General features: G+C 40.7%; 1 protein-coding gene across 1 annotated transcript in view; it reads left to right on the forward strand.

Moving 5' to 3' along the window:
- trpm5 (transient receptor potential cation channel, subfamily M, member 5) overlaps positions 1-4,081 on the forward strand; it is a 47,291-nt gene extending 43,210 nt beyond the window's left edge. Inside the window, exons 23-26 of the mRNA XM_042317945.1 lie at positions 136-268; positions 621-693; positions 854-944; positions 3,782-4,081. Of these exons, the coding sequence (XP_042173879.1) occupies positions 136-268; positions 621-693; positions 854-944; positions 3,782-3,939 (455 nt within the window). The 3' untranslated portion in view covers positions 3,940-4,081. The remainder of the gene's footprint in view (positions 1-135; positions 269-620; positions 694-853; positions 945-3,781) is intronic.
- The last annotated feature ends 9,804 nt before the right edge of the window (positions 4,082-13,885 follow it).

The following is a 13,885-nucleotide window of genomic DNA, read 5'->3' on the forward strand; positions in this document are numbered from 1 at the left end:
CAGAGTGGTGTTGGGGCTAGTACATCGATACTAACAGAGTGGTGTTGGTGCTAGTATACAGTATAGATACTTACAGAGTGGTGTTGATGATAGTATATAAATGCTTACAGAGTGGTGTTGGTGTTGTGTGTTCAGAGAGGGAGCTGCCTGCAGGTCTGGACCAGAGGTTGATGACCTGGGAGACAGTACAGAAGGAGAACTATCTGGCCAAACTGGAACGGCAGCATCTGGAAAGCAGTGAGGAGAGACTGAAGAGCACCTCTTCCAAGTAACTCTTTGACAATGCTTTGTTTTGTAAATGGTATTGATCCATTTCCACCACGTTGTGTGTGCTGTATATTTGTAATTCTTATGACAGGGTAGCCTAGTGGTTAGCGTGTTGGACTAGTAACCGAAAGGTTGCAAGTTCATATCCCCGAGTTGACAAAGTATAAATCTGTCGTTCTGCCCCTGAACAGGCAGTTAAGCCACTGTTCCTAGGCCATCATTGAAAATAAGAAGTTGTTCTTAACTGACTTGCCTAGTTAAATAAACGTTTAAAAAAATACTACCTTTAAGACACAGTCTGTATCCTTCAATTATGTCTTTGATATTCAATGTGTTTTTCTTTGTGACAAAAGGGTTCAGAGCTTATTGAAGATAGTTGGAGGATTCAAGGAGCAAGAGAAGCGAATGTCATCCATGGAAGCTCAGGTACAAAAATGGAGAGACATTGATTTATTATGCCTGGCATAATGGAACCAATAGAGTAGTCCCAAAAGTGGAAACTCGGCTGGACAACACTAGTGATGGTACATGTGTGTGTATTATCAAAGGTGTGTAAAAGGTTTGCCTCTGTCTGTCCCACCCCCAGGTGAAGTACTGTGGGGAGGTGCTGTCCTGGATCGCTGAGTGCTTTTCCCAGAGTACACTCAAGTGTGAGAGAGAGGCCCCCAGAGTTCCATGTGAGTGATGATGCTAATGATGATCATGATGATGCTAGTGATGATACTAGTGATGATGATAATGATGATCATGATGATGCTAATGATGATGATAATGATAATGCTAGTGAGAATACTAGTGATGATGATACTACTGATGATACTAGTGATTCTAGTGATGATGATCATGATGATACTAGTGATGATGCTAGTGATGATGCTAGTGATGATGCTAGTGAGGATACTAGTGATGATGATACTAGTGATGATTCTAGTGAGGATGATCATGATGATAGTAGTGATGATAGTAGTGATGATAGTAGTGATGATGCTAGTGAGAATACTAGGGATGATGATCATGATAATACTAGAGATGATACTAGTGATGATACTAGTGATGATGCTAGTGATTATGCTAGTGATGATACTAGTGATGATACTAGTGATTAAGCTAGTGATGATGCTAGCGATTATGATCATGATAGTGATGATGCTATTGATGATGCTAGTGTCGTGTCTTTGGCTATGCCGGATTAATTGCTAAGACATGCTATTCTATGAAATAATTTCTCCGTAATTAATATCACCTGATTGAGCTAATCATGTAAATGTGGTTAACTAGAGAGTCAGGCACCACAAAATAATATGTATAGAGCTGTTATCTTCCAAATAAACTCTTAAAGATCTGTAATATTTTTCATCAATAGCAGTCAATATCAATCGTCATCTTACTTCAGTCTCATAATCTGAAAGTTGTAAATTCTTGGTTATCTGCAAGAACCCTGGCTAACAATTTGAATCAGCAATACAAAATTGGGTTTAATTATTTATTTACTAAATACCTAACCAATCACAAAGAACTACATATACAAAGAATTAATTATACCTGGATAATTCTTTACGTCATAAAGGAAAACGTCCCTAGCAGGCGGAACAGATATGACAGCTTGTTACACAAAGGAAAAGGGGCTGGGTTGAGTGAAAGAGCGGGAAGACTGAGGAACAAAGGCGAAGCTGTGCTATCGTACAGTATCTTATGCATTCTAAATTACTGCCCATTTGGAAAAGGAAAATGCAATAAATATTTACTCTTAGCTGCACTTCAGTAGGTTGGTGGTAGATGGAAGACCGTGTTGCCAAACCGAGTCCTTTGTCCTTTGAAGAATGTCTCTGGTGGTCACTTGGATAAGTTGTAGTAACGTCGTTGTTTGGTAGATGGGATATTCTGTCTGTTCCTTCCTAACCAGCGTTTGCAGCTGCGGTCGCTAACTCAACGGCTAGGAGGTATCACTTCTGTCGTGAATAAGAGTTCAAAGTTCATACCATTCTCAACCAAAGCTCATGCTGATGTTGGCTTCGTTCTGTAGTTTTATCTGAACCATTCTGACATAGGATCGTCATCCTACCTCATTGGAACAGGAGGTTATATTGTCGTCAAGGCTTTATATAGGAAGGGAGAGGAGGGCGTGTTTGAAAAGTTTTATAGCCCTTGTCCCTTCACAGGGGAGGGCCACTGAATGAGCAGCCCTATCTTATGAAAATCCAAATCTCACATTTTAGAAGCTAAAATCACATTTCATCCCATCATAAATAATTTCATATTCAAACATTTAAATTGAACAACAATTCCATGTGAATCCGATAACTCTGTGTAGACTTTCCACTGTAGAGTTTGTCATCTTATCATTGATGAGAATGTCTCAGATGACAACCAAACTGACATCATATTCATTAAGTACCACCGCATATGTTCAATTGTTCGGAACACCAGAATATAGTTCATTTCCCCCCACATTCTGACGTTCCCAGAATCTCTATGTTAACCAAGGTTTTTTTTAAATGTAACCTCAGTAGGTTAGAGAGGAAAAAGGGGGGGAAGAGGTATTTATGACTGTCATAAACCTAACCCCCAGGCCAACGTCATGACACTAGTGCTGATACTAGTGAGGAGGCTAGTGAAGATACTAATAATGATGCTAGTGAGGATACTAGTAATGATAATAGTGATGATGCTAATGATGGTACTTGTGATGATGCTAGAGATGCTACTAGTAATGATTCTAGTGATGATACTAGTGATGCCACTAGTGATGATGATAGTGGTGACACTAGTGATGATGATCATGATGATACTGGTTATGATGCTAGTGATGATGATAATGATGATACTAGTTATGGTACTAGTGATGATGGTAATGATGATCATGATGACACTAGTGGTGATGTAGGGATGCTACTAGTGATGATACTCGTAGTGATAGTGGTGATGTAGGGATGCTACTAGTGATGATACTCGTGGTGATGTAGGGATGCTACTAGTGATGATAGTGGTAATGTAGGGATGCTACTAGTGATGATACTCGTGGTGATGTAGGGATGCTACTAGTGATGATACTCGTGGTGATGTAGGGTTGCTACTAGTGATGATACTAGTGATGATCATGATGATACTAGTTATGATGATAATGATGATCATGATGACACTGTTGGTGATGTAGGGATGCTACTAGTGATGATACTCGTGGTGATAGTGGTGATGTAGGGATGCTACTAGTGATGATACTCGTGGTGATGTAGGGATGATACTAGTGATGATGCTAGTGATGATCATGATCATACTAGAGGTTTTTTACAACAATATACCGTAGATGCTAGTGGTTACAATGACTGGTGATAAAGTCAATTCATAGTATAGAAGGTGTGAACTTGTGATTTGTTGCTGTTGTTAACCTAGTGGTTATAAGTGATTTGCAGGTATGAAGCATTGTTGACAGAGTGGGTGTGTGTTCTGGGTGGGTTGTACAGAGAGGAACTGTCTGTTTAAAGCAGCATAGTCTAAATGTCAATCTTTCTTATAGCTGTCAAGGCTACTGGTGTCACAGCTGTGAAGGCCGGCGCTTCCAGAGATCCCCCTCAGAATGTGTCAGACAAGGAGGTCGAGCCAGAGAGGAGAGAGGCTAAACTAGGCCCCTCAGGATACGGAGCCAACAAGAGGTTTCCTTACATCGACCAATAACATCCACATCAAAAGTAGTGTTTTTGGAATGTGAATCCCAGCCTGGAAATCGAACCACTAATTTTCTAAATGTTTTTAGTTTTCTAGTTGAGACATGACTGAATCTGAATCCCAAGTGCCTTATTAAAATGAACAGCCTTGATCCAAATGTGTCTGACTGTGATTTGTGATGTACCCATGTTTCTACTCAAGAGTGCCACCACCAAATTAACAAATATCTCAGTACCAATAATAATTTACAAGTGACAAATACAATTGAATTTGATTTGGATTTATTGTTAAGACCCTTTGCAACCACTTATTTAAAGGAGACAAAGGAACGGATGCTTTTTTCTTCTCTAGAAAAACCATATATTTTCCCCCCACTAATTATTCTTTTTTTAACGTTTTTTAAAAAATTGGACCCCTTTTTCTCCCCAATTTCGTGGTATCCAATTGTTTAGTAGCTATTATCTTGTCTCATCGCTACAACTCCCGTACGGGCTCGGTAGAGACGAAGGTTGAAAGTCATGAGTCCTCCGATACACAACCCAACCAAGCCGCACTGCTTCTTAACACAGCGTCATCCAACCCGGCAGCCAGCCGTACCAATGTGTCGGAAGAAACACCGTGCACCTGGCAACCGTATATAGCCATGTTAGTTTCTACTTCCTGTATATAGCCATGTTAGTTTTTACTTCCTGTATATAGCCATGTTAGTTTCTACTTCCTGTATATAGCCATGTTAGTTTCTACTTCCTGTATATAGCCATGTTAGTTTCTACTCCCTGTATACAGCCATGTTAGTTTCTACTCCCTGTATATAGCCATGTTAGTTTCTACTCCCTGTATATAGCCATGTTAGTTTTTACTTCCTGTATATAGCCATGTTATTTTCTACTCCCTGTATATAGCCATGTTAGTTTCTACTCCTGTATACAGCCATGTTAGTTTCTACTCCCTGTATACAGCCATGTTAGTTTCTACTCCCTGTATACAGCCATGTTAGTTTCTACTTCCTGTATACAGCCATGTTAGTTTCTACTCCCTGTATACAGCCATGTTAGTTTCTACTTCCTGTATATAGCCATGTTAGTTTCTACTTCCTGTATACAGCCATGTTAGTTTCTACTTCCTGTATACAGCCATGTTAGTTTCTACTCCCTGTATATAGCCATGTTAGTTTCTACTTCCTGTATATAGCCATGTTAGTTTCTACTCCCTGTATATAGCCATGTTAGTTTCTACTCCCTGTATACAGCCATGTTAGTTTCTACTCCTGTATACAGCCATGTTAGTTTCTACTTCCTGTATATAGCCATGTTAGTTTCTACTTCCTGTATACAGCCATGTTAGTTTCTACTCCCTGTATATAGCCATGTTAGTTTCTACTCCCTGTATATAGCCATGTTAGTTTCTACTTCCTGTATATAGCCATGTTAGTTTCTACTCCCTGTATATAGCCATGTTAGTTTCTACTTCCTGTATACAGCCATGTTAGTTTCTACTTCCTGTATATAGCCATGTTAGTTTCTACTCCCTGTATACAGCCATGTTAGTTTTTACTTCCTGTATATAGCCATGTTAGTTTCTACTCCCTGTATATAGCCATGTTAGTTTCTACTCCCTGTATATAGCCATGTTAGTTTCTACTCCTGTATACAGCCATGTTAGTTTCTACTCCCTGTATATAGCCATGTTAGTTTCTACTCCCTGTATATAGCCATGTTAGTTTCTACTTCCTGTATATAGCCATGTTAGTTTCTACTCCCTGTATATAGCCATGTTAGTTTCTACTCCCTGTATACAGCCATGTTAGTTTCTACTCCCTGTATACAGCCATGTTATTGTTTTCTCATTATTCGTTATTCACCGTGTATTTATTCCTCATGTTGCTATTTCTATTTAATCCTTTATCTTTAACTCTGCGGTGTTGGTAAAGGACCAGGCAGGAAGCATTTCACTCTTAGTCTACATCTGTTGTTTACAAAGCATGTGACAAATACACTTTTATTTGGTTAGTGCATTGCAACTCAGTATGAATCTCATTTGCTAGATTTATTTATTTAACCTTTATTTAACTAGGCAAGTCAGTTAAGAACAAATTCTTATTTACAATGACAGCCTACCAAAAGACAAAAGGCCTCCTGCGGTGACGGGTGCTGTGATTAAAAATACTAAATATAGGACAAAACAAACATGACAAGAGAGACAACACTACATAAAGAGAGACCTAAGACAACAACAGCACGGCAGCAACACATAACACAGCATGGTAGCAACACAACATAACACAGTATGGTAGCAACACAAATTGACAACATGGTAGCAACACAACATGGCACCATCACAACATGGTAGCAGCACAAAACATGATACAAACATTATTGGGCACAGACAACAGCACAAAGGGCAAGAAGGTAGAGACAACCATACATCATGCAAGTGTCCATGTTGTTGGACATTGATGTTGGACATTCATTCCTTCTCAGAGAAAGGCACCCATAGATCCTGCTACAGCCTAGCATATTTCAAACAGGACAACATACAGGACCTTCAGAACGTATTCACACCCATAGATCCTGCTACAGCCTAACATACTTCAAACAGGACAACATACAGGACCTTCAGAAAGTATTCACACCCCGTGACTTTTTCCACATGTTGTGTTACAGCCTGAATTTAAAATGGATTAAAATGAGATGTTTTTGTCACTGGCCTACACACAATAATGTCAAAGTGGGATTACATACAAGATACATGCGTCGTTCCTAACTCAGCTGCTGGGGAGGAAGGAAACCACTCAGGGATTTCACCATGAGGCCAATGGTGACTTTAAAACAGTTACAGAGTTTAATGGCTGTGATAGGAGAACACTGAGGATGGATCAACAACACCATAGATACACCACAATACTAACCTAAATGACAGAGTGAAAAGAAGGAAGCCTGTACAGAATAAAAAAATATTCCAAAACATGCATCCTGTTTGCAACAAGGCACTAATGTCATACTGCAACATGTGGCAAAGCAAAACAACACAGTAAGGCATCTATGTCCACACAAATATCTTCAACTTATTCCACAAGAAACAATCAAAAGTCCAGTGGGATTTAATGAGAGTAAGTTATCCATTCTGGTGAGTTGAGGATGTCTCCATAGCTCCATAGCCTCATCCAATTGTAGCTACTGTTTGATGCGGTACGGTCAACATCCATTGATGTGATGTAAGGCCACAAAATAAAACAACAGACACAGAGAGAATATGTATTATCTCCCCTGCTCTGATAATAACGCCACAGACACAGAGAGAACATTTATTATCTCCGCTGCTCTGATAATAACGCCACAGACACAGGGAGAACATTTATTATCTCTGCTGCTCTGATAATAACGCCAGACACAGGGAGAACATTTATTATCTCTGCTGCTCTGATAACGCCACAGACACAGGGAGAACATTTATTATCTCTGCTGCTCTGCTAATAACGCCACAGACACAGAGAACATTTATTATCTCCGCTGCTCTGATAATAACGCCACAGACACAGGAGAACATTTATTATCTCTGCTGCTCTGATAATAACGCCACAGACACAGGGAGAACATTTATTATCTCTGCTGCTCTGATAACGCCACAGACACAGAGAGAACATTTATTATCTCTGCTGCTCTGATAACACCACAGACACAGGGAGAACATTTATTATCTCTGCTGCTCTGATAATAACGCCACAGACACAGGGAGAACATTTATTATCTCTGCTGCTCTGATAATAACGCCACAGACACAGGGAGAACATTTATTATCTCTGCTGCTCTGCTAATAACACCACAGACACAGGGAGAACATTTATTATCTCTGCTGCTCTGATAGTAACACCACAGACACAGAGAGAACATTTATTATCTCTGCTGCTCTGATAGTAACACCACAGACACAGGGAGAACATTTATTATCTCTGCTGCTCTGCTAATAACACCACAGACACAGGGAGAACATTTATTATCTCTGCTGCTCTGATAATAACGCCACAGACACAGAGAGAACATTTATTATCTCTGCTGCTCTGATAATAACACCACAGACACAGGGAGAACATTTATTATCTCTGCTGCTCTGATAATAACACCACAGACACAGGGAGAACATTTATTATCTCTGCTGCTCTGATAATAACACCACAGACACAGGGAGAACATTTATTATCTCTGCTGCTCTGATAATAACACCACAGACACAGGGAGAACATTTATTATCTCTGCTGCTCTGCTAATAACACCACAGACACAGAGAGAACATTTATTATGACTCTGCTCGACAGTCTTGAGTCTTTCTTGGCAACAGAAGACATTGATCTAATTCCAAAAAGATAACTCAATCCGTCCTCTCCCTGGGTCCTGGTTGACTTCCATTTTGGGGTATGAATGGACTGAATGGATGTTAACTGTTAGGAATGGAATCATGCCACTTGTTGACACAAGCAGCTACAGTAACTTTGATGCAAGAGTACTTTTTTCCCTGTTGAGCAATACACAAAGCAAAGCGTAGTTTTTCTCAGTACGTGTGACTCTGTTTACATTGGGTCAGTATCCTATGGAAAGAGTATGCTAACTGGTGAATACGCTGTAGGCCCCTTATACATGATGCTGAATAAATGTGTTATGATACTGTAACATTCATGAAGGTGTCACGACTGGTTTCATAAATGTGTTATGATACTGTAACATTCATGAAGGTGTCACGACTGGTTTCATAAATGTGTTATGATACTGTAACATTCATGAAGGTGTCACGACTGGTTTCATAAATGTGTTATGATACTGTAACATTCATGAAGGTGTCACGACTGGTTTCATAAATGTGTTATGATACTGTAACATTCATGAAGGTGTCACGACTGGTTTCATAAATGTGTTATGACACTAACATTCATGAAGGTGTCACAACTGGTTTCATAAATGTGTTATGATACTGTAACATTCATGAAGGTGTCACGACTGGTTTCATAAATGTGTTATGATACTGTAACATTCATGAAGGTGTCACGACTGGTTTCATAAATGTGTTATGATACTGTAACATTCATGAAGGTGTCACGACTGGTTTCATAAATGTGTTATGATACTGTAACATTCATGAAGGTGTCACGACTGGTTTCATAAATGTGTTATGATACTGTAACATTCATGAAGGTGTCACAACTGGTTTCATAAATGTGTTATGACACTGTAACATTCATGAAGGTGTCACAACTGGTTTCATAAATATGTTATAAATGCCTTATGTATACCCAGTGGTGGGAAAAGTACTCAATTGTCATACTTGAGTAAAAGTAAAGATACCTTAATAGAAAATGACTCAAGTAAAAGTGAAAGTCACCCAGTAAAATACTACTTTATTAAAAGTCAAAGTATTTGGTTTAAAATGTACTTAGATACAGTGGTGTAAAAAGTAGTCAATTCTGATGTTTAAAAATATTTTTTAACAAAAATTAGAAAGTAAATGCTACACATCGTATTCCTTCTATTAAAGCAGACGGCACCATTTTCTTGTTTGTTTTTCCTCATGTACGGATAGAAGGCACACTCCAACATAATTTACAAACAAAGTATTTGTGTTTAGTGAGTTCACCAGATCAGAGGCAGTAGGGATGACAATGCGTTTTATCCCATTTCTACTCCTTCGTCTATTACTAATAGGGACCAAATGGAGCAGTCCTATGCAATCTGATAGCCATACCAACTATATCAATATCAACCATCAGACAGGGCCTGCAGCCATCTATTGAACGTAGCTTGTTTGAGTTAGTTTCCATGTGACTTTAAAAATCGCAAAGGACTTGGGTTGATGCATCTGAACATTAGGAGCTTAGTTCCTAATCTGGATTACATCAAGATCTGGGCTATGCAGGTGAGTCCAGATAATCTGGTATTGACTGAAACTGCCCATTGCCAGGACCTCCCGGGTGGCACAGCAGTCTAAGGCACTGCATCGCAGTGAGGTGTCCCTGCAGACCCGGGTTTGATCCCAGGCTGTATCACAACCGGCCGTGACCGGAGTCCCATAGGGCGGAGCACAATTGGCCCAGTGTCGTCCGGGTTAGGGGAGGGTTTGGCGGGGGGGGGGCTTTACTTGACTCATCGCGCTCTAGCAACACCTTGTGGCGGGCTGGGCGCCTGCAGGCTGACTCGGTCGTCAGGTGTTTCCTCCAGGCTGGCAGGTGTTTAATTAAGCATGATTTGGCCATATTTCGGAGAACGCATGACTCAACCTTTACCGCTCCCGAGCCCGTTGGGGAGTTGCAGCGACGAGATTGGGGAGAAAAGGGGGGGGTAAAATAAACTGACTGTTGTTTGTATTAGAGATGTGAGACAACACAAATCTAAACCTCATCTGAACACAAAGAGGAACTTTAAAAACTTTTAATCTTTATTTTAGTGACCTTGATTGTATTTCAGCTATCCATCATCATGATTTAGCTTTCAGCCTTTTTGCAGATGTCTTCAATACTATTGTGGATAATCATGCTCCCTTCAAAAAAATGAAGGGTTAAAGGTAGATGGAATGCCTGGTACACTCCAGAATGATCAGAAGTCATTTATAAAAGAGACGATGCTTGGGTCAAGACCAGGAACACAGGCTCAGGCCCGGCAAGCTTTAAGCAACTGAGGAACTATTGTGCAAGACAAATCAGCAAGGCTAAATGGGATTATGTAACTGCTCTTTGGGATTGTAATGGGAACCCGGGTAAATTCTGGAAAACTGTCAAATCCTGATTTTGGGACCTGTTCTATTCACTATTTACATTAACACCATTGGCAATCTGTTAACTTCATTTAAATGTGGATGATACTATTATGTACACTATTGCCCCGACTAGTTTTTTAAATTTAACTAGGCAAGTCAGTTAAGGACAAATTCTTATTTACAATGACGGCCTAGGAACAGTGGGTTAACTGCCTTGTTCAAGGGCAGAACAACAGATTTTTACCTTGTCAGCTCAGGGATTCGATCTAGAAACCTTCCAGTTACTAGTCCAACGCTCTAACCACTAGGCTACCTGCCGCCCCTATTGATCTGGCTGTGCCAAAACTAGTCCGATTTTATAGCTATGTAGGAATCCCTAGCCGATTTAAAACTTGTGCTTAATATGGACAAAACTAAATACATGTTTTTAAACTCTGGTAAGAATGTTTCAGATGAACTACATGTTCACTCATTAGATGGTTCTCCAATCAAACGTGTTCCTGCATATAAATAAGACATTTGGATTGATATAGATTTAAAATTAACATAGATGAGCTGGTTAAGAAGCTAAGATTTAAAGCGGTCTTTTTTTCTACAGAAAGCGATGGAGCCTTTCTCTCAGCAGTAGGAAGCAGATTATTCAGTCAATCTTATTCATCTGTTCTTGATTATGGTGATTATTTATCCAAATACAGTTGCTACTAGTCTTAAAGCTATGGATTCCATCTACCACGTTGCCCTTCGTTGTTTCAGGCGACAGATTTCATACTCATCACAACACTGCATCCTGTATCAAAAGATTGGCTGGACTTCGCTAAAAACCCGTAGGTCTCTACATTACTCCCTTTTTGTTTACAAGGCCCTGCTTCATAAACTTCCGTCTTATCTAACACTTCTTTTGAAGTAGACACCCGAGTTGCCTAACCCGTTAACTCGACGTTCCTAGGGTCTCCACCGAACTAGGTACATCTGGTTTTAGCTTAAATGCACCACATTGCCCCCAAAACATAAATACATTTCATTTTGATGTTCTGGTGCTGTTTGAGGCAATTTAATGTATTGATTGGGGACTTGTGGAGGAATGTAACTTTTTCTGAATGATTTGTGATGTTTTAATAGTGCTTAACATGACTGTGTTTTGTATTGTAATATATTGTGTATAATGTGTATATTTATATTGTATTATACAGGGCACATCTGGAAAAGAAACCTAGGCCTCAATTTCTTCCCAGTTAAAATAAAAGGTAAAAAACAAAAAGATAGGTGCATGATTAGCCCATATTGCTGTCCTGCCTGAGCATTTCCAAATGTAATCAGTACGTTTGGGTGTCAGGGAAAATGTATGGAGGAAAATGCACATTTATTTTCTTTAGAAATGTAGTGGAGTAAAAGTTGTCAAAAAATATAAATAGTAAAGTACAGATACCACCAAAAGAAAAACACAAGTAGTACTTAAGTACTTTACACCACTGTGTATTTACACCAACTCATTCATATGTCACTGCTTATTGTATGTCCTAACGCACAGCCATTGTTCAGGAAATCTCTTCTCCAGAAGACATCTTCATGCACAGCTCTTTTGTCTGGGAAGATGTCTAAAGACCCAGGTTAGGACCGTTGCCCCATCTTCCCTGTATGATCCTCCAACCAGAAGACCAGGTTAGGACCGTTGCCCCATCTTCCCTGTATGATCCTCCAACCAGAAGATGTCTAAAGACCCAGGTTAGGACCGTTGCCCCATCTTCCCTGTATGATCCTCCAACCAGAAGACCAGGTTAGGACCGTTGCCCCATCTTCCCTGTATGATCCTCCAACCAGAAGACCAGGTTAGGACCGTTGCCCCATCTTCCCTGTATGATCCTCCAACCAGAAGACCAGGTTAGGACCGTTGCCCCATCTTCCCTGTATGATCCTCCAACCAGAAGATGTCTTAAGACCCAGGTTAGGACCGTTGCCCCATCTTCCCTGTATGATCCTCCAACCAGAAGACCAGGTTAGGACCGTTGCCCCATCTTCCCTGTATGATCCTCCAACCAGAAGACCAGGTTAGGACCGTTGCCCCATCTTCCCTGTATGATCCTCCAACCAGAAGATGTCTTAAGACCAGGTTAGGACCGTTGCCCCATCCTCCCTGTATGCTCCTCCAACCAGAAGACCAGGTTAGGACCGTTGCCCCATCTTCCCTGTATGATCCTCCAACCAGAAGATGTCTTAAGACCAGGTTAGGACCGTTGCCCCATCTTCCCTGTATGATCCTCCAACCAGAAGATGTCTTAAGACCAGGTTAGGACCGTTGCCCCATCTTCCCTGTATGATCCTCCAACCAGAAGACCAGGTTAGGACCGTTGCCCCATCTTCCCTGTATGATCCTCCAACCAGAAGATGTCTTAAGACCAGGTTAGGACGTTGCCCCATCTTCCCATGCTCCTCCAACCAGAAGATGTCTTAAGACCCAGGTTAGGACGTTGCCCCATCTTCCCTGTATGATCCTCCAACCAGAAGATGTCTTAAGACCCAGGTTAGGACCGTTGCCCCATCTTCCCTGTATGATCCTCCAACCAGAAGACCAGGTTAGGACCGTTGCCCCATCTTCCCTGTATGATCCTCCAACCAGAAGATGTCTTAAGACCAGGTTAGGACGTTGCCCCATCTTCCCTGTATGATCCTCCAACCAGAAGACCAGGTTAGGACCGTTGCCCCATCTTCCCTGTATGATCCTCCAACCAGAAGACCAGGTTAGGACGTTGCCCCATCTTCCCTGTATGCTCCTCCAACCAGAAGATGTCTTAAGACCAGGTTAGGACGTTGCCCCATCTTCCCTGTATGATCGTCCAACCAGAAGACCAGGGAAATGCCAGTGATCCTAACTCTCGTCATTAAGGATGTACAATAAGTTGATAGGTAGTTCTGCGTCTGGTCATCTCCTGCCTACAGATGGTCCTGCCCCAGCCCTCGCTGTGTTTTGTAGAAAGCGCTAAAAGGGATTCATTTGATTGAGTATCTCTCTGTCCTACATCACTCTCTGTCCCCTTCCTAATCTCCAACAGAAATACACTAGTAACATCTTATTTGAATTGGCTTCTTTAATGCCAACATAAAGTTGTCATAAACATGACTTTGAGCTTGACATAAACATCATAAACTGTAATAACATGTTATGATAATTAACGAGACTTTGTCAGTCTCCACTACAAAGCTGTCACAAAGAACGATGCAC

This window comes from Oncorhynchus tshawytscha, unplaced genomic scaffold (genome assembly GCF_018296145.1).
Source record: "Oncorhynchus tshawytscha isolate Ot180627B unplaced genomic scaffold, Otsh_v2.0 Un_scaffold_3036_pilon_pilon, whole genome shotgun sequence".
In the NCBI taxonomy this organism is placed as follows: domain Eukaryota; kingdom Metazoa; phylum Chordata; class Actinopteri; order Salmoniformes; family Salmonidae; genus Oncorhynchus; species Oncorhynchus tshawytscha.